This window comes from Pezoporus occidentalis, unplaced genomic scaffold (genome assembly GCF_034315485.1).
Source record: "Pezoporus occidentalis ecotype Australia unplaced genomic scaffold, CSIRO_AGI_Poc_V1 ctg66, whole genome shotgun sequence".
Taxonomy (NCBI): Eukaryota; Metazoa; Chordata; class Aves; order Psittaciformes; family Psittacidae; genus Pezoporus; species Pezoporus occidentalis.
In genome coordinates this window covers 316,244-339,666 of record NW_026916009.1, presented here as the reverse complement: position 1 = coordinate 339,666, position 23,423 = coordinate 316,244, and the positions used below count along the sequence as shown (strand labels likewise).

Genomic DNA, 23,423 nt, shown 5'->3' with positions numbered 1-23,423 from the left:
TGAAAAAGGGTTGACTTCTGAACTAAGTGAATAACAAACTGCAGTGTAAAGCCTCGTCACTTCATCAGTGCCTGAAGGTAATTTTTATATATAGAATAATTAAATGGGGAAATGTCAGCTCAGTATCAGTGAGCTGCTAGGAGGGGAATGAAGAAAATCCTTATGGCATGGTTACCCCGTCTGTAATAGTGTGCATAGTTCTCGTTCCCAGATCTCAAAACGTAGCTAATAAAAACATCAGACAGTTTCTGTGTGAGAAGTTGCTGATAAAGTATGTTTTCATCAGTAAATATGAGAGAAGTTTATAACATTGTGAACAGTGTAGCAGATGATTCTTTCTTGCAGTGTAAGAAGTAGGGAGACAGGAAATAAACAAGAAAAACAGGTGACGGAAAAATCAGGATGAAATTGTTTTCCTATCAGTCTATAATTAAGCTGTGAAACTTCCTGCTACAGCACCTTGTAGATGCTAAAAGATTTAGGGCAAATTCATGGAAGAAAATACAGTCAAGATTATTAAGTAAGACAAAGTAAGTCTTCCTGGGAATGTCATTGAGCTAAAAATCTTTGGAAGCTGGAAAACCATTCTGCAAATAGTAGTATAGTACTCTGCTCTTCTCTGGGCATATTCACAGGGCCAGATGGGATTTGGGTAAAGTGGATTTTTGTTCTGACCCTGTACAACTGTTCTTAGTTACTTTTACTTTAAAAATTAAGCTTATTAACAGGATCAGAAGAATTGAACAGTTTTAAAACCCTGGCATAAAATCAGGGAGTCCATCTTTTAAACTGAAGCTGCAGGGAAGATAAACCCAAGAGAACGCTGGATTATGCATGCAATTGAGAGGGTGCATAGCAGCTGTTATGATAATGTGGCTTCACCTTATTAAGAAGACAACTACGATTTCATATACTGTGGATCCATATAATAGAAATATAAAAATGCAAAATATTAGGGAACTTTCTTTTTTGTTCTGATTTTGTTTGAGGCTAAGATTGAGCTGACATCCTGTTGCACACAGTGGTTGTAAGAAACTGGGATTGACAGTATTAAAAAATGTTGTGACCCCTCTGCCCCCCTGCAGTAACTGTTGATGTCTCAAGGCATTTACTCAGCTGTTTCTTTGCCATTTTAGGGTATACCATTCCAGGAAATTCTCCAAATGCAGCATTGCAGAATACAAAGAGTTCTTACTTCGTGGCGGAGGTGCCTGCCTTTTCAACAGGCCAACAAAGGTAATAAATATGTTTGTAGTCAGCACATCTGCTAAATTTATCCAGATGTCTAGGCGGGTATTTTCTTGACATTCCTTGTAAGCAGCTGACTGTTCATTCCAATAACATTTCAAATTAATTTCGAGAGGAATGCAGCTTGTTTTCCATCAATTCTTCATGCTCAAATAATGACAGATATTACAGATGCTTTTTTTTTTCGCAGCCAGGTACACCCCCGTTCAGCATAAATGCACTACTACTTAAGAGGGAAGTAGTGCAAAATGAATCCAGAAGTGAGGTTGTAATGCATGCTCCACATATACTTAATTCTTGGACTTTTTGCCTGAGGCTGTTAAAAAGAATGTCAGTTACCACACCAAGAATTAGAAATCAATAGTTTACTTCATACAGACAGTAGCAGCTTGTGGTTGTTCTCAAAGTTATCTTAATTTCCTTTCAGATGTACATCTAGCAAGCTCTAATTTATAACTGTTTCCTTACACCATCCACTGCTTTTTCCGCCTAAAAAATTATCACTATCATATTTTTTGCTAAGGCAATATTAGCATGACATCCTTCTAAAGCTGAGTTATATAAACAGATTCAATGTGGCTCTTTTTGCAAAGTAAGACCAATCCAAAGTATTAATATTCCACTTAATCATGGTGTCAAACATGCTGTCCTTGTAGAATTTAGTACCACGTGAGCCTATTGGGCTGTTCTGTTTACTGTGCTGAATGCCTTGGCAGACCACCACCTTGCACAATTAACCAAAACGATTTTGCTTGTTAGAGTGTTTTTCAGTCTTTTCCCAGGGTAGCAAGCTTTGCTTATGGAATAAGAATGTAAGAATTCGTACAAGAAAGAGTGAGCAAGGAGAAAAGCAAACATGGCTTCATTTTCTGATGCTGGCTGTCGAGCAAGATAATGTGAACAAGTTGTCAAATTGACTGTATTTAGAATAGAAATCTGGTTTACTTAATGAAAATGGTCCCAGGAGAACAATTGAATTGTTACCTCTGTCAATTTTTCACGGCTTTGAAACTGAAGTATGTTGCGGGGAAGGGGAAGAGGGGCGGAAATTATACAATATGAGGTTAGGCAGAAAATGCTGTGTTTAACATTCAGGTAAATAAAACGTAGTTGTGTTAAGCAGTCACCATGATGTAATTCTTAATCATAACATTTTGGTTATGCTCTGACATGTATGTGAACATTTGATGGTTCCTGATAAATGCCATAGGAAATTTGTGTGTTCTATTACTTCCTTGCATTTCTCTGGTTGACCCTGTTTTTATTTTCCTATGGGCTGCAGGTCAGGTAACCAGGTCTGTCTGATGGCGAATTGAATTTCAGGTTCAGGATAAGAGATCTTGCTGTTTCCACGGAAGCTTGGTAGTAACAGTGGCTTATAGAGAAAAACATAAGTTTTCTAAACAAGATTGTTAGTGAAGAAGAGTACATACAGGTGTATGTATGTAGTAGTGTAGCTTTGCTTCTGGCACCCAAAATTATAGGTGCTATTGATTACCTATGTAGTTTATGCAACCAAAGTAAAATGTTTTTGTTCTTTTTTATTAGGAATTATGATTCCTCCCCCCTGCCCAAAGTACCAAAGTAGAATTTTATCCAAGTTTATAACTAATTTGTGTTGTATTATATGTTTTACATTTCATATCTTGATAATCCTCAACAGCTGTATTGCCACTAAGCCCATGCAGAAAGAACATGTTTACTCGCATCTTTCACCCTTATTTAGCTGCAGATTTATGTTCTTATTTTAACTTGTTAACTTCTACCTTCTTGTTTCAACCACGTTCTAGTGATGAACGTGTTTATGGTGCTAATAGCTCAGTTTAGTTGGGGATTCCTCATATTCTTACAGGACTTTAAAGCAGAATTTTTACATTGAAAACAGGCACAGTTTTTTCAAAATTATTTCTGACAAGACTGAAAAATATCTTAAATTACCATTAATCATTATTATGATATGTGAAACCGGAATAGAATCTATACCATCCTGAACTCTAGGACTTACCTGTATTGTATACATCTGGTTCGAGGATTAACTGTTTAGCACTATCTGTATGTGGTTGTTATTCTAATTTACTAATAAGGCACACAGAACTTACTTTTGGCAGTATTTCTTAATGTTTATTACTTTCATGCACATATTACACTGGAATAGATGGGAGCTAATTGCGTGAGCATGTGTGTGTACCTGCACAGATCCCAGAGATCTTACTGCTGGCTGGTTTCTTGAAGGAATCGTCGAAGAAATGGGAGTCCATAGCATAGGAACAAAGTTCAAATATTATCTCCTTGAGTATTATTTTATGGTATTTCTGATTATCATGATTTTCTGAGATCAGTATTCTCCTAAAGAGGGTTAGCTTTCAGTTATACAACTTTCATGACTGAACAGTTTTGACTAGCAGCAGTTGAAATCATTCTGCCTTCCCCATTGCAGTATCACAGCATGTATATTCTCTGAGAACGTGTTTCCATGGCATGGTGGAAACGGGCTATGTGGGACAGAAAACTCATTTGATGCTAGTTTTAATCTTACAGGCTGGGGATCTTTTTTGCTTTCAGCTTTTTGAAACCACTGAGTGTGGAAACGGATATGTAGAAGCAGGAGAAGAATGTGATTGCGGTTTCCGAATGGCAAGTAGAGTATATATTACTCCACAAGTATATATTACAAGTATATACTACTCAAGTATATATTAGTCCACAAGTCTTATTTTTCTTACAAAGTATAGTGAGGTAAGTTACATGATTGGTAAGGGAGGGGGAAAGGTTATGGAAGTGAATTTGTTTTGCCTGTTGTTTGGGAACAGCTTTGTTAAAGGACTGTGTTAAAACATTTTCCCAAGTTATAATGAGTGCAAAGATGATAGATTGTCCTCTGAATGGTTCCTGTTATGCAGGTGACAAGGTGTAGCTGCTTTCCAGCAAGTTTTGAATTATTTGTGTACCTGGAGTGGTAGATTCCTTATCAATGCTTAGAGATAGATGCCTGGGTTTGGACAGAATAAGTAAACTGTTGGGTTTTTCTCTATTTTGGAAATATTCCATTTTTTTTCAAACCTGCCCTGTAGGTTTGAGTCCTAGTTCTAATATTTAAAGAGAATGGCACCCATAATTAGTGTCCTTAATCTTTTTTCCTGCATTCTGAGCAATTTGGCTAAGCAGCTTGCATTTGGCACAGGCTATTCCACACCTGTTAAGAAGCTTCCAAAGGTGTGAATGCCTTTGTTGCTATAGCATATTTGTCACTGTTTTACCTTTAGTATCTGAGCATTGCAAATATTCTTCTAGCTGATAATTCCAACTCATCAGTGCTGAACTGAATCTTTTGTCTGCTGGTACCTAATAGTTTGTTGGAAAGATTGTGAAGAAAATTGTTACTTACAATGGAAGACTAAATTTTGCTTAATATTTTCTTCAGGAGTGCTATGCAGATTGTTGTAAGAAGTGCTCTCTTTCTAATGGAGCTCACTGTAGTGATGGACCCTGCTGTAATACATCATGTCTTGTGAGTGTTGCTGCAGTATATCATTGTTCTGTCCATTGTCCGTGGCAGTCCTATGCAGCTTGTTATAGTTCAAAGTGTGTTTTATGTAGAATGAAAAGGAACAGCTTATGTAGACCTAATCTTAGACCTGAACTATATTCTTCATTTTCTAGTTTTTCCCACGGGGCTATGACTGTCGATACGCAGTGAATGAATGTGATATTGCAGAGTTCTGCACTGGGGATTCTGGCCAGGTATGTATGCAGAAGCTTTCTCTGCTTCACTGTTGATGTATGCTTGCACTCATTTTCATATCAGTTTAAGAAGAAAAATCCAGATTAGCAAACTGCACACTCATATGCCCAAAATAACTGCAGCAGGTTATTTTTTAATCCTAACAAAACCTTTTAAACAAAAGAATAAAACATCATAACTCAAAATTAATCTAAGTGGACTCAAAATATTACCTCTGTAGGTTTATTTGGTTTTTCAAACTTGTGGGGTTTTGTGTATCTGTGTAGTATTTGTGTCAGACATCCTCCTTTACTCTTTGCCTGGTCTATAGCGTAAGTACTAAGAATATATAGCAAATGTGAATGGAATCAAATGGAATAAGGGTAAGCTTTTATTAAATAAAATATTTTAAAAAATGAACATAGGAAACTATAACCGAGTATCAAATCATTTAAGTCGGAAAAGACCCTTAATATCATTGTGTCCCAGTGTCTACCACTAAACCACCACTAAGCATCACCTACAAAACGTCTTTTAAATATCTCCAGGGATGGTGACCCAACCACTTCCTTGAGCAGCCTGTTTCAATGCCTGACAATCCTTTCAGTGAGGGAACTTTACCTAATCTAAACCTCCCTTGGCACAACCTGAGGCTGTTTCCTTTCATCCTATCACTTGCTACTTGGGAGAACAAACTGACACCCATCTTATTACAACCTCCTTTTAGGTAGTTGTAGAAAGTGATAAGGTCTCCCCTGAGTCTCCTTTTCTCCAGGCTAAGCAACCCAGTTCCCTCAGCCACTCCTTGTAAGACTTGTATAAAGGGTTCTGTTTTTTAAGAGTGTGCACAGGTATTGGAATTTTAAGACTCTTTCTTACACGTTTCCCTTAAACATTTGGCTAATACTCAAAAGCATGGGAATAAACAGCAACCAGAATACTTGTTTTAACTCGAGTTCTTTTCAACAGACAACTTTATGTACATCTTCCATTTTCACAGCAATTTTGATTTAGGTAATATATGCTCCTTTTCAACACTATTTAGCTGCAGGGCTATATAAGAGCTTTGTAGCTCTGCTGCAGTAATTTACTGCAGCAGATTCTTAGCTTTGAAGAAATAAGATTCAGGATAGATCACGTCTCTTTCTGTGCCTTGGCTGTAATTATAGATGCCAATAAATTAACAGTAACCTCTTTTTATATTACCATGTGAGACATCCACATTTACAGATAAGTAGCTATTGCTGATATTTTATTGTAAAACTTTTATTCTGTATATGGAGCATTCTTAATGGGAGGGAGAAGGGCTTTCTTTAGCTAGAAGGGCTGCCCTCAAAGTATTGGCTAGCAGCATACCCTTTCCAAATCTTCACAGGTCCATTTTGATGAGGAAAAGCTTTGAGAATAGGCTGCTCCTAGCTTCTTCATGTGCCAAGAGAACATCACAACATCATAAAAACCCCTACACCTCTATAAGCAATAGACTGATAGGCTACAACTGGGTGCTCACTCACTCTTAGTGGAACTGTGCTGAATGCAGTGGCAGTGTTGCAAACATGGCCCTACTACGAGCTGCCAAATACCCTGTTACTGAACACATTTGTTTTGCTTGTCATTTTACATGACCTCCTTAATTTCCACTTGGAATATGCAGAAAGTTAACCAAACATTGTATTTCATGGCTGATGATGTTCATTTTTTCATTTGTATTTGTAGCTATAAAGATTCATGCACTAATTATGTTACATTATATTGTGCAGTTGTCATCTAAATCCATTAAAATTCCATATGTGATCCTTTGTATTATTACAGTACACATGATAAAAAAATTGTCACTGTTTTTCAGTGTCCACCAAATCTTCATAAGCAAGACGGGTATGCCTGTGATTCTAATCAGGTATGCAGTGTTTAAAAATCCCTGCACAGCAGCAAATAGAAATCAACCATATACAAGAATACAAGGTTTTGGTTTTGTTTAGGTTTTTTTAATCCTGTCTTCACTATTTATGTATTTTGTCTTTTGGACATCACTGTTGCTTGTGCTTTATGCAGTCGATGAACACTGACTAATAACTTACTTAGAGTAAAATCTGCTTGGCATCCTTACATTTGCATATTTAGCTTTTATTACACTCCATGTTAACAAATTCTTTATATCTACATAAATGAGGCTATAAAGCAGTTGCTGAAATGTCAGTACATGTTAGGCACCAACTTTGAGAATCTGGGCAAAATGTGTACTCAATTTACCCAAATTCATGAAAATTACCTCCCAATCTGCATGTGAAGGATCAAAATGAGACATTTGTTGAGGGAGGGGAACGAATGAAATGGTATTCAGTTCTCATTGCTAACATGTTGTGTTTTGTTTAGGGTCGTTGCTATAATGGTGAATGCAAGACAAGAGATAATCAATGCAAATATATCTGGGGATCTAGTAGGTTGACTTTAACTACCTTAAAATGTATTTTATTTCTGGTTCATTCCTGTGTTTTGTGTTTTTAGGATGTTATTTTTTGTTCCTGCCACTGTAACTTAAAGTAAGTTTTCTGCTCATTAGAGTAGACTGCAGTGAGATCCCGTGGCTTGATGGCCAAGTGAAATTTCATGTCTGGGAGTGATGACAGTGAGATAGTTCTGACATGATGTCGTTGCAGACATAAGTAGGGCAGCAAATGCTGGACTCTGGTGGAACTGGATGAGAAAGCATACAAAATATTGACAACTTTGAGTTATTGTTACTCAGGGGAAAAAATATTTGTTTGAGGATTTTTTTTTTGTATAGTTCAAAACGGATGTTTTTTTTGGTTTTTTAATGGCAGTTACCAATTCCATTATCCCAGCAGTGGTTCATGCTAAAGCTGATTCAGCTTGTCTGTCTTTGCTATACCATCCTATAAGTCAAGAAAATTCATTCATTGGTGTGAATTTAAATATACACAGTATGAATTAAAGCCCAGAGGTGCTGAGCAAAATAGAACTGCAGTTGCAATGGATTTTGGCTTCTTGCAGCTGAGAGGGGATAAATTTTCTGAGCAATGACTTTGAGGAAGTTCAGCAGAGCAGAACTATCAGGATGTCCTGTCCTCTGGCACTTCATACCTTTTTGTGCTTTTTGTCTAATCTAACTGCCATTGCTGACACTGCCTGTTTGAGGCAGAAGACTCATTCCATTCTGGGGAAGATGTGAGGGAAAGAATATAATTTTACCATTTATTGTCTTGTACAATACAAAAGATGCTATATAACTGTAAAATTGGATAGATTTGTCTTTATGCTGCCACCTTTCATTTTTTTGGTAATAGGCACTAAAAGGCAATATCTGTTTTTATTAACTAATTACTTCATATCTTATGCAATTATGTTTTAAAATATTTGGTTTCCTTCTGTACAGGTGATTTTACTGAAACTCCTCTGTCTTATTTACGTTTAGTATTTGATCTTAGAACCATAGAATAGTTAGGGTTGGAAAGGACCTTAAGATCATCAAGTTCCAACCCCTCTGCCATGGGCAGGGACACCTCACACTAAACCATGCCACCCAAGGCTCTGTCCAACCTGGCCTTGAACACCGCCAGGGATGGAGCAGTCACAACTTCCTTGGGCAACCCATTCCAGTGCCTCACCACCCTCACAGTAAAGAACTCCTTCCTTATATCCAATCTAAACTTCCCCTGTTTAAGTTTTAACCCATTACCCCTTGTCCTATCACTACAGTCTCGAATGAAGAGTCCCTCCCCATCATCCCTATAGGCTGCCTTCAGATACTGGAAGGCTCTATGAGGTCTCCACGCAGCCGCCTTTTCTCCAGGCTGAACAACCCCAACTTCCTCAGCCTGTCTTCATACGGGAGGTGCTCCAGTCCCCTGATCTTCCTCATGGCCCTTCTCTGGACTTGCTCCAACAGTTCCATGTCCTTTTTATGTTGAGGACACCAGAACTGCACACAATACTCCAAGTGAGGTCTCACGAGAACAGAGTAGAGGGGCAGGATCACCTCCTTCGACCTGCTGGTCACGCTCCTTTTGATGCAGCCCAGGATACGGTTGGCTTCCTCTAGAACTGGCTTTTTTTCAACTGATTTTTAGAAAAAAAAAGAAGACCTTGTTTGTTAAATAATTGTGGTTTAAACCGTTTAGTTCAAATTTCCACTCCTAGAGAGCAGTAGAAGTTACACTCTGACCGTTCAACCTTGGTTTTCTCTATGAAGTCTCCAAACAGAAAATAAAATAAACATTTATTTGATGTCAGAACATACACTTATGATATACGTAATTTGTAAAATCTTTGGTCTGCGGAAAGACAGATTGGGAATAATTGCAGTGAAAACAGTTAGAGTAAATGTATGTGCAGCTGTTTTGAAGTGAACAAAATTAGAGCACAGATAAATTTAAGTGCAGGAGACAATATCGACACTGTGGAAACTGTTTTTTACTTTTAAAGTTCAAGCAAGTTTTGGCCACTGAGCATTGTTTAAGAAAAGCCTTCTGTAGGTACTGCAGTTCAGTCTGCTGGGATCCCATTGGAGTCACTGGAAAATACCATCTGTGTATGTACGTATGTGGTTAGATATGTGTTTTGTATTAAAAACATAGAGAACTGCTGCAATAACTCTTGCAGGTTTTCAGAGCTGTGATGGTGTCAGTGGAAATTATCTCCTTTTTCACCAACAGAGTCTTCAGGATCTGACAAATTTTGTTACGAAAAGCTTAATACAGAAGGTACAAAAAAAGGAAACTGTGGAAAAGATGGAGACCGATGGATTCAGTGTAGCAAACAGTAAGTTATCTTCATAGACATTAGTTGGGTATTGGTTAATACTGGCTTAATATTGGCTACTTTTTCATGAAAGTGTCAGCAGTTTGTTTTGCCTTATTTTGGATCTTCTTTCCCTCACAAGGTTTGCATCTTGTAAAAGTTCCATTCAGACAAATCCATGGCTGACTCTACAAATACACTTATAAAGAATTCCAGGTTCTCGGAAGAATGTACTTTGACTTTAATACTTTACAAGGAGCTGGGGCAGAGGGCAGCAAACCATCACATGTTCATAGTATACAAACACTTCACATTTGGTAGGGATAAATTAGGCTGCAAATACACATGCTATTTTTACTTGCTCCGGGATTAATAACAAATTATGATATTTCAAGTGTGTTTCAACCTTTATTTTTGACCAGAGAGGACCATTAGACACTTGGATGCTCTTAGAGAAAATGGCTGATTCACTTGTATGTGAGCATGGTATTTGATGAAATTTACTTTTCAAGTTAATGGCCATTAGTGGAGAGATTTAAATTTCTCCTGATTCTCTTACTGGTTTGTAATTTTTAGGTATGCATGTAACAGTTCCAGTCTCAGAATGGTGTTTTCCTTCTTTGTCTATTTGATGTTTATCAAGTGGCTTTATTTATTACATGATTAACTTTTCAGATAGGATCATAAGGAAAGGAGTTGTGTAATGGATATTTTCTATATTTAGATTAGTGTTGTTCTGATAGGTTGTTAAAAACTTTGTATAAAACTGGTTTTGGGTCAGTAGAGAGATGCAGAAAAATGATGTAGCTGAAGGGCCATTTAAAATGTTTTGCAGTTTTCACAAATACAGCTTCCAGCATTCATCCAGCTTCTTCTATGAATTGGGACAATTTTAAGAGGGAGAGATGGAATTTTTAACCTGATATCCTTCTATTAAAGATTGCACATACAAAATAACATCAAATGAAGCCGATTCTTTAACAAAGTTCAGGCACACACACTGCATGCTGGTGATTTTTATCATGATTCTGTTGCCCTGCAAAGGAAATAAAATTCAAATAAAAATTCAAACTCAATGTACAGCATTCAAACTGCTAGAGAGGGAAATGTAAGTTATCCTGATGTGACCAAGGTTTGTACAGTTTAACTCCTCTTAATTGCACTATATTGTAATTAGAGCATAGATAAATTTTTGGTTCATATGAACTTTTACTGGTGCATTAGCGTGAGCGATGCTTTTTGCCTCTTCTCATTTATATCAAATAATATTTTACTTCCAGACTTGTACTCTGAAAATATGTGGCTTACCATAATATATTGCTTAATGTGATCAGCAGCATCATTGCCAGTCTTTTCTGTACATATACTTTGTATTATTCTAGTAACTTTTTGATTTATGTTTTCATTTCACAGTGATGTTTTCTGTGGCTTTTTGCTCTGTACTAATCTTACGAGAGTTCCACGAGTTGGCCAAGTTCAAGGAGAAATTATTCCAAACTCTTTTTATCATCAAGGACGAATAGTGGATTGCAGGTAAAAGATAATGCAAAGTTCTGACATTATTTTACTCTGTCAAACATAATTAAGACAAACATAGCTGTAAAATTCTATGACTTTTTTAGGTAATTAATATCTTACAGCTCAGCAGAATCATTATCCTGAGTGATATTTCTGATTAAAATAAAGCCTAATATTCCACATTTAAAGAGGGAAAAATGTGGGTTGTCCTCCTAATTAGCTGATTTCTCCAGTTCAGTCAGAGTTTAATGCTCAGCATTATACTTTCCTGGGGGATAAAAAGACTGTCATTTCAAAGACATATATTTTAAACATAATGATTTTGTGTCTTACATACTCAGGGAAATAGCTGTAGGGAACTGGAGGAAACTGAAGAGTTTCTTATTACAGGATAAGATGTTAAACTACAGTTCAGTTAAAAGGCAGGTAAATTTTAGCCTGCTGTGCACAATACTGGATTTGTGTTTCAAAGACATTGGCAACACTGCTGTCATACTAAGAATACTCTTTTACATAGTTAGGTCCTAAGTGAACAATGATTTCTTAAATTTCCTGTTATTCTACTAGTGTCTCAATCTCGTGAGGGTTTGGCTTTTTTTTCCATGTTTTTCTAGCACTAGTATTTCACAGTATTTGAGGGGAGAAAAATAAAAAGGGAAAAAAGCATGGCCCATCAAAGGCTATTAAAAGAACCCCAAAGCCTAAGGTGCCCTTTGTGAGTATTTAAGCCATCATCAAGACTTCTTTTTAGTCTGACTGCTGGAACACATTGTCAGTGCTGTGCACAGACAAATGATTCTGTGGACAGGCATGATTTTGTTTAATCTGTCTGTATGCCCAAATGAGAGAAGGGTCTGAGGCTTTTAGTATCTACACTGACATGTTTAATATTTTCAAAAGACTCCAGTCATAATACTAATAGTACCTTAAAACTTTTTTCTCGTAGTGGTGCTCATGTTCTTTTAGATGATGATACAGATTTAGGTTATGTGGAGGATGGAGCTCCATGTGGACCTCAGATGATGTGTCTGGACAAAAAGTGCCTGCCAATTCAGTCCTTGAACATAAGCAGCTGTCCCATTGGTTCTAATGGAAAAGTCTGTTCTGGTCATGGGGTAAGTCTGAACTGGGAGTTAGCAGCTAAGCTTCTCCAGCTGTCTCTGCTCTATCTGGTCTTAATGTAACCTGTGGAGTTCTCTGCCTGAAAGTGTTCCTAAGACCTGTTGATCTGCAAACACAAATGTTTAAATTTAGGGGAAGACTGCCATTCTGTGATGCACAGGTAAGATTTTAGGCAGCAAAGCTGTCAAATTAGTTCTGCAGTTATACCCAGTGTTGTTTTTGTTTCTAGAAAAAAAAAAAAAAGCTTTTATATCAGTTACTGAAAGGCTTCTGTAATGTAGTACCCGTATTTCAGAGTATTTACCATCTTCAGTTAGACTTTTTCCTACATCCTGACACTTCTATGAAATTGGTCTTGGGTTCATGGAGTTATACCCCATGACTTAAGTAAAACTTAAACTGTTGTATCTCAACAGAGATTGTTCTTGGACAGATGCAGTGTGTATCATTTTGCATTCAGGCTCATTATATTCTGGTTTCTACCTGTAAGTCCATTTGTCTAAGACATTAGGTATGTTTTAATGATCTGTCTTGGCTGTAAGATTGATAAAACATTTCCACTGTTAGATTCAGTAGACAAATACTTGCCTGAGGGGCTAGACTTTATACAAGAAGGCATTTTTCTTCCTTCTTGTTATGTGCACTTGAAGATGGAGCGCTTTAGAGAAGAGGGTTACATTGAAAAATCAAGAAACTAAAAATAAAAATGGAAAGTAAAATTTCTAGGAGATCTAGAAATCATCTTGGTACATTTGGAGAGTAGCATGACTGGTAAGAGAACTGTTACCTTCTTTGGTTTGCTTTGGATTATTCCAATTCATAATTTAAAAGACTACTTGAGTTGATCCGACCTACCATAGGATGTGTTTGTCTTCAACTTCCTAGCTAAGATTCTTCAGTGAATACTTTAAGAAGCAGAATGAGGTAAAAGTTAAGCTAAAAGAAAAAAATCAGAGGTAGTACTTGCGTATAATCATTAGTATGTAAGCAGTTTTCTGGTTTATTATGACCTTATATTCCAGTGTCCAAAAGACTGATTAGCTGATACCTAATGATTGACTTCACTTCTAGTCTCATAATCAAAACTTCATTCTTTGTTTTGTGTCTGTTTCTCATGTCATGGTTTTTTCCCCTTAGTAACCTCTTCTAGCAACCCATTACATGTGCTTTTTAATATGGAAAGTTCATAGCTCTCAACTCCATTGATTTGATACTTTAGGGCTTACCAGTTGGTTAGGTTTTCCTGTATCTGGCAAGCATATTGCCAATTTTAGTGAGTCCTAAGTCCTATCTTTAGAGGTCATTCAACTAAATATAGACATAGGAAGTACTATTTTGTCTTTCTAAAAGATAAGCAAGCACATAACATTGCTGCTTAGAAAAAATTTCTGACAAAACCAATGAAAATCTTATTGGTTTTAATACATGGGAGCAAGCTGTAAATGAGAGGTTGTACAGAATAACCATGTCTTGAACCTTTTAGACGCTAATACTTGTATTTGTTCTGGACATTCAGGCTCAAAGTCCAGATAGGGTGAGTGGAGATCTAACTACACTAGATAGGGGTTTTTCTAGATGAGAATTTCTGTTATTTTTTTACATTCTGTGCAGCTGTGTAGTGCACGTGAAGATGAAACCACTGGGGGCCACTTCTGCTTTTCTTAGCATCTGAGTGTATTTAGAGGGTTAAAGCAAACTTTCAGGTTACTGATGTATTATACTTGTGCTAAACACTCACAGGTATTTTCACAATATATAAATATATATAAAATATAAATAAAAATGGATAAGTTTTATACTGTGAATTAAATACCTAACTACATGTTAAAGAAATTTAATAAAATGTAGTTAAAAAAACAATTGCTGTCATTTATTTTCCTTTCCAGATTTGTAGTAATGAAGCCACTTGCATTTGTAATTTCTCCTGGGCTGGGACAGACTGCAGTATTGATGATCCTATCAGGGATACTGGTAGCAAGAAGGATGAAGGACCCAAGGGTTTGTGTGATTTCAGTTTTGATGTTCTTTCAAATATTTATGACATTTTTTCTGTTGCTACATGGTAGTAGATTGTCATATAACAACCCAATATTATTGTACAGTCCTTTTTAGACCCAGACAATAAAATTCTGCTTTGTGTAGGTGAAATAGGTCTTTCTGCTTTGAGAATGGATGAAACTTATTTTTTTTACCTAAATTTGGGGAAGATTTCAATAGGTAAGATTACATACTTTCTGATTTTTCTTTCATCCCATATTCTCTATTTTTTATGACCATTTTGTGATTGGAATATAAGCATAGCTCTTATTATTTCTATAATTGAGTATTTATGTTTTACTAGATGTTTCAGTTCCCTTAATTGTTCTCAGCCAATTCAGAGAACTATGGCATAAGAAAGGGAAAGGTAGAATGTGCCTGGTGAAAAAAGCTTTGGTTCCTTGAAAACAGATTTCAGTGGGAGGAAAAAGAAATAAATTAAGATTTTTAAGGACTTAAATTCTTCTCACTATCATTATTGTTTGCTCTTACATATTTAGTAGGTATTTCAACTGCATACGATGTATAAATACAAAGAGGAGCTATTGAGGAAATAATTCATCAAAACGGTTTTGCAAAGACAAAGAAAAGCACTTGAGATTCTCTTCGACTTGTCTGCCAAAGAATTTTTTTGAATTGTGCTGTCCCGTTCTTTTATGTATTTCCTGTCATCAGGACATTGTCCAATATCAGACTATATTTATCCAGTGTTATGCAGTTACAGATGAAGTTCCCAATAAACAACTGAGAAAGCCAAACAAAATTTGTCCTAGTTCCAGGTTCTTCTGTCCCTTATACAAGGCTAATGGAAAGAGGATAGAGTAATTTGAAAAATATAGCCCTTAGAGCTCAGACTCTAATGGATTACTCTTTCAAATATCCAATGTTTCAAGGGAGGGCAGGGTTTTGATATGTCCCTCCAAAATGGCTCTACTATTGTCTTGTGTGCCTTATTCTTTTGCCCCATAGCAGAATAGCTCCAGTAGACTTTTACCAAGAACTGTTGGAGAGAGAATCTCAAAATAAGTTACTACTGCAAAGGAACCTCTCTAGAACAGTCCGGATTTGTATTAGGGTATCTGTGCAGGTGCTTCCTGGACACCTAACCTGTCAGTATAGAGCTGCCTGGTTTTTATCCTGCCTTGCAATACTGCTTGTCTTTCCATTTCCCATAAAAACATTCCTGACTGTGGAATGCTGCTTACACAGTCTTAAAAAACACTGTGGAGAGCAGCACTATAGAGCTCATTACTTCTGTGCGTATGTGGATGAAGAGAGCAGTATTTACACTTGTGACACTGAAAGTACATGTATTTGATATTGCTCCTTTCCAAATCCTGTAGGTAAGAAATAATGCCCTCTGTAAAGAGTTCTATAGGAAACCTTTTGCTACACAGAAGGTACACTTATCTTGGTTAGATTTTTGTAATTTAAATTAACTCGTCTAATTCAGACTGAAAATACCTTTATGAAAATTACTATGTCGATGCTGAAATAGTCTGGGAGAATGTCTGAAATGAATAGTATGTGCATGGATTTCTGCCAGCAGGTATGGACATGAAGCTTAGACTGCATTTTTCAGTGGAGCCGTCTGCAAAAAGGCAGGATATGGTTTTGTACAAGATGGTTCAACGATTTCAAAAGATGGATTATTTTTACTTCTGTTGTTACAATAATTTGTTGGTGTTGAATTACCTAGAATTTAGGAGCTAGAACACTGACAGCTCCTGTAATCTCTTTCAATGTGCTAATAGAGGAATTCCTATACGAGAAGATGCCAGAAGAATACAGAAGTAGTTTTCTGTAAAGATCCAACATAGTCAAGTAGTTTTTATTAAGTGTTTTCCCCTTATTTTTCCCCTTATTACCAGTACTTCCTATGTCATGCCAGCTTACAAGCATGAAACAGAACCCAAAATACTTAGTTTTCCTTAGCCTGAAATTTCAGTTTTGTTACATTTCAGAAACAGAACACTCATGATGTGAAAATTCACCTGATAGATTTAAGATCTTTCACACCACAGAGCCAAGCATTTTTCTTACTACAGTTGGAGCATGTATAACTAGGAAGTATTGCTATTTATTTATATATAATGACTGTTGACTGCTACTCCTGCTGACTTGTCAGATCTTTCCATCGTCCATCAATTTCTCTTGGCTCCATACCATGTTTCAGGATTTAAAAAGAAAAGTGTTTCTTAATTATGTTGGTATTGATACGTGAGTCTTAAGTTACTCTAAACTCAGCAACCTACTGTATCCTGTACTAGCAGACCTAACCAGCATGCTGGCAGTTTTGGGAAGACAAAGCGTTCTTGCTGTTAATTTTTGGCTACTGCAGAAACTTGGAATTACTCTAGAGTGATGGCTAGGAGTTTTGAAATCAGTAGCATTCTATATGCGCATCAGATTCTTACTTTGCCATTTCATTTGCAGAATTAGGCCTTTGCTTGACTTAATGGAATAGTGTGTGTATGTTTGTTTGTTTGGTATAAAACTTACGTCTCAAGTGTGTATGTGTGTTTGTGTGTAGAGTTATGAAATAGGAAAAAGTTAGAAAACCATTTCAAACCAGACTTATTCAGCAAGAAGACTATGAAGTTTTGTCCTTGGAGAAGTTCCCATTAGACAGGATTTTCAGCTGCTTGCTTGTGTTCTATTATGACTCAATATATCTATCAAGCTTTTAATCTTTAACCTAGGAAATGTGTAGATGTTTTCTCTTAAAAGAGTTCCCTTAAAAAATGGAAAATAAGGCCTCAGTGTCTTGAGAGAGACTGTCTGCACATATTGAAAGTTCCAGAGTGCTACCTGAAGCACATTTCTAGAGAAGGATTTTTCTTTCACAAAGGTCTTATTTGTCTTTAGGCTATATAGATAAATAGTCTTATTGATAAATACAATAACAAATAAAAATATTACTAACTAGTAAAGGAATCAATTATAAAGCTTGTGGTTTTTGCTCTTCCTATGATGGAGCTGTTGCCAAATGGTTATCATTTGTTATACTATGGATACAGTAAGTTTCTGGTGATTAAAAGAAAGTTTTCTTGCTGGTGATTTATTTACATTTTGGCTGCTTTAAGAAAGCAATAGGTTGAGGATGTTCCCTTTTAGAGGAATAATAGAATCGCAAGCCAACAGGAATAGTCTTACATTTACAGGAAAACTTTTCATTGTAATATTTGCAAGCATTCACAGAAATTCAAATATTCGGTTTCAGAAATTTTTAGCTACAGTATTTGGTAAATAAAGGTTTCTTAGGAGGTTTGAACTGTTTATCTGACAATGGACTATAGTATAAAATATTCCTTTGAGGAGTGATTTCATGTTTTCATTTCAGACATAATGTGATGATTTCCTTAAAAAAAATCTTCCCTTTTCCCTCCACACAGTGAGCATGGCCACTAACAGGCTAATAGGTGCAGTGGCAGGGACCATTCTGGCCTTGGGGGTGATTTTTGGAGGCACAGGGTGGGGAATAGAGTAAGCATTTTTCTTAGTTTGAGTTCTATGTCTGGTGCCTAGTGTGTGAGGTAACCGTATGCACCTGAGCCCTCTGTGTATTACCCCATTAGCTTTGTCGTGTGGTGACTGTATTTGTCATGTGATTGACTGTGTCTGTGTCATGTGGTTTGCTCATGCAGTGTTGAACCTTCTCCTGTCTGGGGTAATGTGGGGCACAAACCAATAACTTGGTGATTTTTTACGTTGTCACGGTAAAATTAAATGTCTAAATGTTTCCATTACACCAAATTATAAAAATACTGGAGAAAAACGGCAGCTTGTGATTATTTTGCAGAACAGAGGAATATGGACCATTTCAGAAAATGCAGGAATGGTTTACTGCAGTCTGTGGGGCTTTCACTCTTATAATAGTTCACACGATCTAGCTAGGAAGATGAAAGCTGATGATAGACAGCTAGTTTTACAGTAAAGCTTCTGAATGTTCTATTGCTAGGATTCTGTTACCTCAAGGTAGTAGAATGCTTAGGGTATAGAATTCATCTATAAAGACTATGGATGAGTGATTTTTGTTGTCTTTTCTAGTTTTAGGAAACTGCTCTTAAGTATTAGCCCACCACTTCAATTTTAATAGGGGCTATGATCTATGTATTTGTATGTATGTGCATGCATACACATATAAAAGTGTCCATTTAAGAACTCTCTTCATTCTCCATTCACTATGCAAACCACACAATAAGTCACTGTTATTCTGCTCTTCTGAGATTTCCAACTCTGCTGTGTTTCTAGGACTACGCATTACCTCTGTTGTGTGACAGTGCCATCTCCCTGAAGGGGGAATTATAACAAGGCAGTTTGTGATTTCTAACCAAACCATTCACATGCAGTTCTAATTAAGGCTGCACAGGCAGGCACCATTTGTGTGTAAGTTTGCAGCTCTAGACACAACGTTTTTAGCTTTTGCTGAACAGGAGTGTTACATGAACCTTATCTTAGATTCTCAGAAGAAAAGAGACTTGGATATTTGGTTTTGATAACTTAAACCAGAGACTTTGCCTGGCAAAGTGACAGGCAAGAAAAGAAAACATCAAAGCACCACAGTGCCTTGTTACCTGCAGGACAATCTGCTCTCTCTAGCAATTAGCCTAATTCTAGCAACTAAGCCCAATTCTCACAGGCATTTGATTGGGGGGGGGGGGGGAGGAGGGTGGTGGTGGAGGCCATGTTTGGTGTTAAAAATGAGAGAATTTCTTTAATTGTAGAATCAACTAGGTTGGAAAAGACCTTTTAGCACCAAAAATTATGGATGCTTTATAAAATTGGCTCAGATCCAGAAAGCATTTTCAATCAGGACCTGGTTTTAATTATTATTTAACATAATTTTAGTAACTTTCACTGAACCCAATTGTTTTGTATATTATCCTTTTCTGTTTAAATTTGGATTGAATTATTCCATATTCATAGTCAATTGGTTTGTTGGTTTTTTTTGAAAGAACAGACTGCTGTTCTTTGAATGGATGTGTACTATGAAATGTATTTCCCCTTCCTACAAACATTTGACAACCAGGGAACACAGTAAGAGGAAGGATGTAAAAAAAGAGGCAATTTGGTACTTCCTCATCTAAGTTATAGCTGTGCTACTATCAGTTAATCATTGAATCTCTTTTGTGGAAAGATAACATTCTATGGCTAGAAAGAAATCAGCTTTAGAATTTTTCAAGGCTTCTAAAATGTACTGCAGATAAATAATTTGCTGTGTTTTTAGTCTTTTGTTGTGTGCAATAATTTGATAAAAAGTAAGCCATAGATCTGAGTCAGATGCAGTAGCTCATTGGTCTGCTGGGCCTTAGTTGGGGATATAATGCCTGTGGAATGGCATTCATTTACCCCCCACCATGCTCACTCCTGGTGATTTGAGCCAGGTGTGAATTTAAAGGTAAGTCCAAATAAAATTTATTCTTCCAAATTGTGAAAAATTACCTTTTAATTACGTGCACTGCTCCTGTCTGCAAAGCTCGCTGCACTGCTTTTCAGTCCAGAGTCTTTTGTTCATATTGCTGAATAATTTGTGTAGGAATTGCAGGAAGCAATCTTTAAACCTAGGCAATCTGATCTCCAGAAGCACTGATACAGTAAACGTGGAACGAGTGCAATGGAGTTAGGGCAAGCATGGAATTTAAAACCTAGGCATGTACTTACTGTAGTGTCTGGGACTGGGCAGGTTTTGTGATACCAGCCTAAGTACCAGCTTAAGGCTTTCAGTTGTTGCAGCTGCCCTTGCTCTTTTCTTTGCTGATCTCTGGCTGCTCCTATTTCTTCCTTACGTTAGCTGTCAGACAGCTTTCCAAACTCTGTTTCAGGACATTTAAAATAAGAAAATTTCAGTTGCTCTGTTAGAAGTGTTTGGTTGCTGTGTAGAATGGTTTGGGGAGAGTGGGATGGGAGGCAGGAGCTCTTTTTGAAGGCTATTCCTGAATATGAACACGTTCAACCAGAGTGCACAATATGCTGCAGAAGAACGGCTAAGTTGGGTTCATTTGTGTTCAGCTCAGATGCAGTTAGCTTTACATCAAAGACTGCTGAACAGGAAATTTTTGTACAGAGCAATTAAAATGCTACTCAGGCCTATTGTCAGTTTCCTTCACCCTGTGTAAATAGAGCACTTAAGGATCAATTATGAATGTGTTACTTGGGTGTTCCCTTACCCTCTTCAGAAAATTGCACAGATGTATTTTGTGCTGCTTCTTTTTGTTTCTCTTTTCCTGCTCCACCCTTCCCCACTTTGTTGTTAAGTAGCTTCGTGAGGAGGATCAAGAGATGCTTTGATGTTTGGAAAGCTTAATGCTTTTATTTCAACTTTTGTTCCTTGTTTTATACTACTTTGCTTTTGTCAAACAATTGTTTGTAAATTTAGCTTTGACGTAAGGAAGGAGTATGGACTCTGATTAACAAGTGGTGCTAGATGCTCTCAGTTCAAATTAAAATATCCACCACCCTTCAGGATCTCCATGGAAAAAGTTGGGCTTTTTGTTTTTTTTTTTTTCCCCTTTTTTAGTTGCTGTAGTCATAAAACATACAGCATTCATTCTGTTTCCTTTCAGTTAAGGAATTATTCAGAGATATCTTAGTGTCTTCAGCTAGCAGTTCCTTTACCAGATAATGGAGTGAGTCACAATGGAATTTACTGTCTAATACTAGGTTTTTGCCTGTGGCAGAAGTCAACATAGTACAATGCAGAGACCAACAGCTTTGTTCATTCTTACTGTTAAAGAAAAGTAAGTTGGGCTTACAGAAGTCGTATAGAGACAGCACCTTGTGTACTGTCTATATTCCCTTGGAATTTTATGCCTACCCTTCAATTGCTTCACTTAACATGAATGAAGTCGTTGGTTCTGATGTCTTTCTTACCATAATCCTTTATCACAGGTCCTAGTGCCACCAATCTTATTATAGGCTCCATCGCTGGTGCCATCCTGGTAGCAGCTATTGTCCTTGGGGGGACAGGATGGGGCTTTAAGTAAGCAATGCCGCATGTCTTCTCTTCAGTGGCTATGGCATTTCTATTTCTTGCTTACATCACTAAATTTTGAGTTCCTGCTACAAGATTTCCAAGTTAATTCCCCTCGCTTCATCCCCCAAACTATAACAAACTGATTTAAAGAGAAAGAATTACACGTGCTGAACAAGAAAAGGAAATCGATTTGAAACTCGTGGATGTTATCAGGATGCAAAGTTGAAGTACCATAAATTTACCTTTCCTGACTTTACCCTAACAAACCATAACCTTAAGGAACAAGGTCTTTTTCATTTTCAGTTAGTAGCATTCTTCTCAGAAGTTGACGACAGTGATTAAAAGCCACCAATAACACATCTTCAGGGGTGTCTGTTTTGAATAATAGTACTTCCAAGCTGCTAAACACTCCTATATGAAAAACTTTGTGTAAATGGTAAGTTGTGGCAGTAACAGAGCAGTTTTCTTTGACAAATGTATAGACACAGTTGATGCAGAAGTACCTCAGCTAACTTTTGTTGTGGGTATTGATTATTTTTTTTTTCCTGAATTCACAATTAATAATAAAATCAAGTTTAGGAGAATATTTTGAAATCTCAAGATGTCTCCTGAAAGATGAAAACATTTATCACTCAAATTCTGGTTCTATGCAGTTTATAATTATGAAGAGTGACATAGTAGTCATTCTGCTTGTGACTGTTAAGCAAAGAGAGAGTCTTGTACAAAGACTCCTGCCTTTTTATGTAGCATCAAGTCCACCTACATGCATGGTCCATATTTGGTAAAAAGGATCTAAATTTAGAATCCATGTTTAGATCTTTGCAAATCATTAGAAGTGTTAAGCATAAGGACAAGTTATTTCTCATGTATTCCAGTTACTATTCCATTTCAATAACATGAATCAAGATAAAACCATGATACAACAATAAGGTACAATTATTCATTCAGGGGTTTTATAATAATTCAAAGAATATTTTATATGGCCTATATTCATATTCCATATCAGAGTTTAGAGAAAATTATTCCTAATTAAAGTGACTATGACAGTAGAATATAGTGATCAGGTAATGTTTATCTGTTAATTCACTTTCGAAGGTCACCTGAAAAGTTGACTCCTTCCTGTTTCACTGCCTGCTACTACTGGTGTTTTCAGGAAGACTGTTCTGAGGGTTTTCCCCTGTACTTCACTGCACTTAGAGTTTTCAGTAAATACAGCCCAATTTTCTATCAGGCTTGTATTAATATTTTGGTAAAACTTTTGATTCTCTGAGAACAACAACACGGGCGCATTAAAAGTGATAATGTTATAAACACTGAGAGGGCTAGAAACACTCATATTGCAAGTTCCCATGGGAATTAACCAAGTTACAGTTTGTTGGAAGAAATAAGTATCAGATTATACTTTTGAACCAGTTTTCTGCTGCCAAGTGTATATCTGTTATTTAGCAATCCATATGCTTTCCAGACACAGAGTATGCAGTAATATATCTGGATTGCAGAAGATAACTTGTTGAAAACCCAGTACAAGTCATAAACATAGAAAAACCTGAGGTAGTTGACTTCCTGTGAATCTTTTTAAGGTATCTTGTACCATAACCACCTTTGCTCTTTGGCATCAGTGCTGCTGCACCCACCAGCAGCTGTGTGAGGAGTCCGGCCAGGGACACCTTCACTCAAGTACTCGCATGGAAATAGGTCTTTAGAAGAAACCCTTTGTCTGGAATAATGGAGTACTTAATTGACTGTGTTCCACAGCTCTCAAACTACACTCAAGCGTTCAGCTTTGCATCCTGGTGTCATTTGCTTGCCCAAATGTACACAGACACTTGTTAGCACTACAGAGGATCTGTATTGGAAACGCCTCTTGAAGCTCTTACTCTCAAAAGAGCAAGATACAAATGTCTGTTCTGTAGCAGAACCTCAAAAACACTGGCCTGGCCTAGCTCACAGCTTGAAGTGCATGTTTCTTCTGGGGTCAGAAGGGAATTGAAAAGGCTTTCCAGCTCACATACAGAAGAGCTAGCACATGTAGACCCTCTGATA

General features: G+C 36.9%; 2 protein-coding genes across 7 annotated transcripts in view; one reads left to right on the top strand and one right to left on the bottom strand.

Annotated features, from left to right (window-relative positions):
* The window catches only part of ADAM23 (ADAM metallopeptidase domain 23), a 70,189-nt gene that overhangs the window by 41,931 nt on the left and 4,835 nt on the right, over positions 1-23,423 (top strand). For 3 of the 6 annotated variants that reach the window (XM_062640575.1, XM_062640579.1, XM_062640580.1), the window contains 11 exons: positions 1,137-1,236; positions 3,811-3,882; positions 4,670-4,756; positions 4,909-4,989; positions 6,816-6,866; positions 7,343-7,406; positions 9,643-9,748; positions 11,141-11,260; positions 12,192-12,360; positions 14,254-14,365; positions 21,296-21,386. In XM_062640575.1, coding sequence (XP_062496559.1) covers positions 1,137-1,236; positions 3,811-3,882; positions 4,670-4,756; positions 4,909-4,989; positions 6,816-6,866; positions 7,343-7,406; positions 9,643-9,748; positions 11,141-11,260; positions 12,192-12,360; positions 14,254-14,365; positions 21,296-21,386 — 1,053 coding nt within the window. Of the gene's footprint in view, positions 1-1,136; positions 1,237-3,810; positions 3,883-4,669; positions 4,757-4,908; positions 4,990-6,815; positions 6,867-7,342; positions 7,407-9,642; positions 9,749-11,140; positions 11,261-12,191; positions 12,361-14,253; positions 14,366-21,295; positions 21,391-23,423 lie in introns of those variants that run through there. The other 3 variants (XM_062640576.1, XM_062640578.1, XM_062640577.1) reach the window with 2 other exon arrangements.
* The window catches only part of DYTN (dystrotelin), a 60,196-nt gene continuing 49,676 nt past the window's right edge, over positions 12,904-23,423 (bottom strand). The window contains exon 15 of the mRNA XM_062640583.1: positions 12,904-13,303. The gene's annotated coding sequence lies outside the window, so the exon portion shown is untranslated. The remainder of the gene's footprint in view (positions 13,304-23,423) is intronic.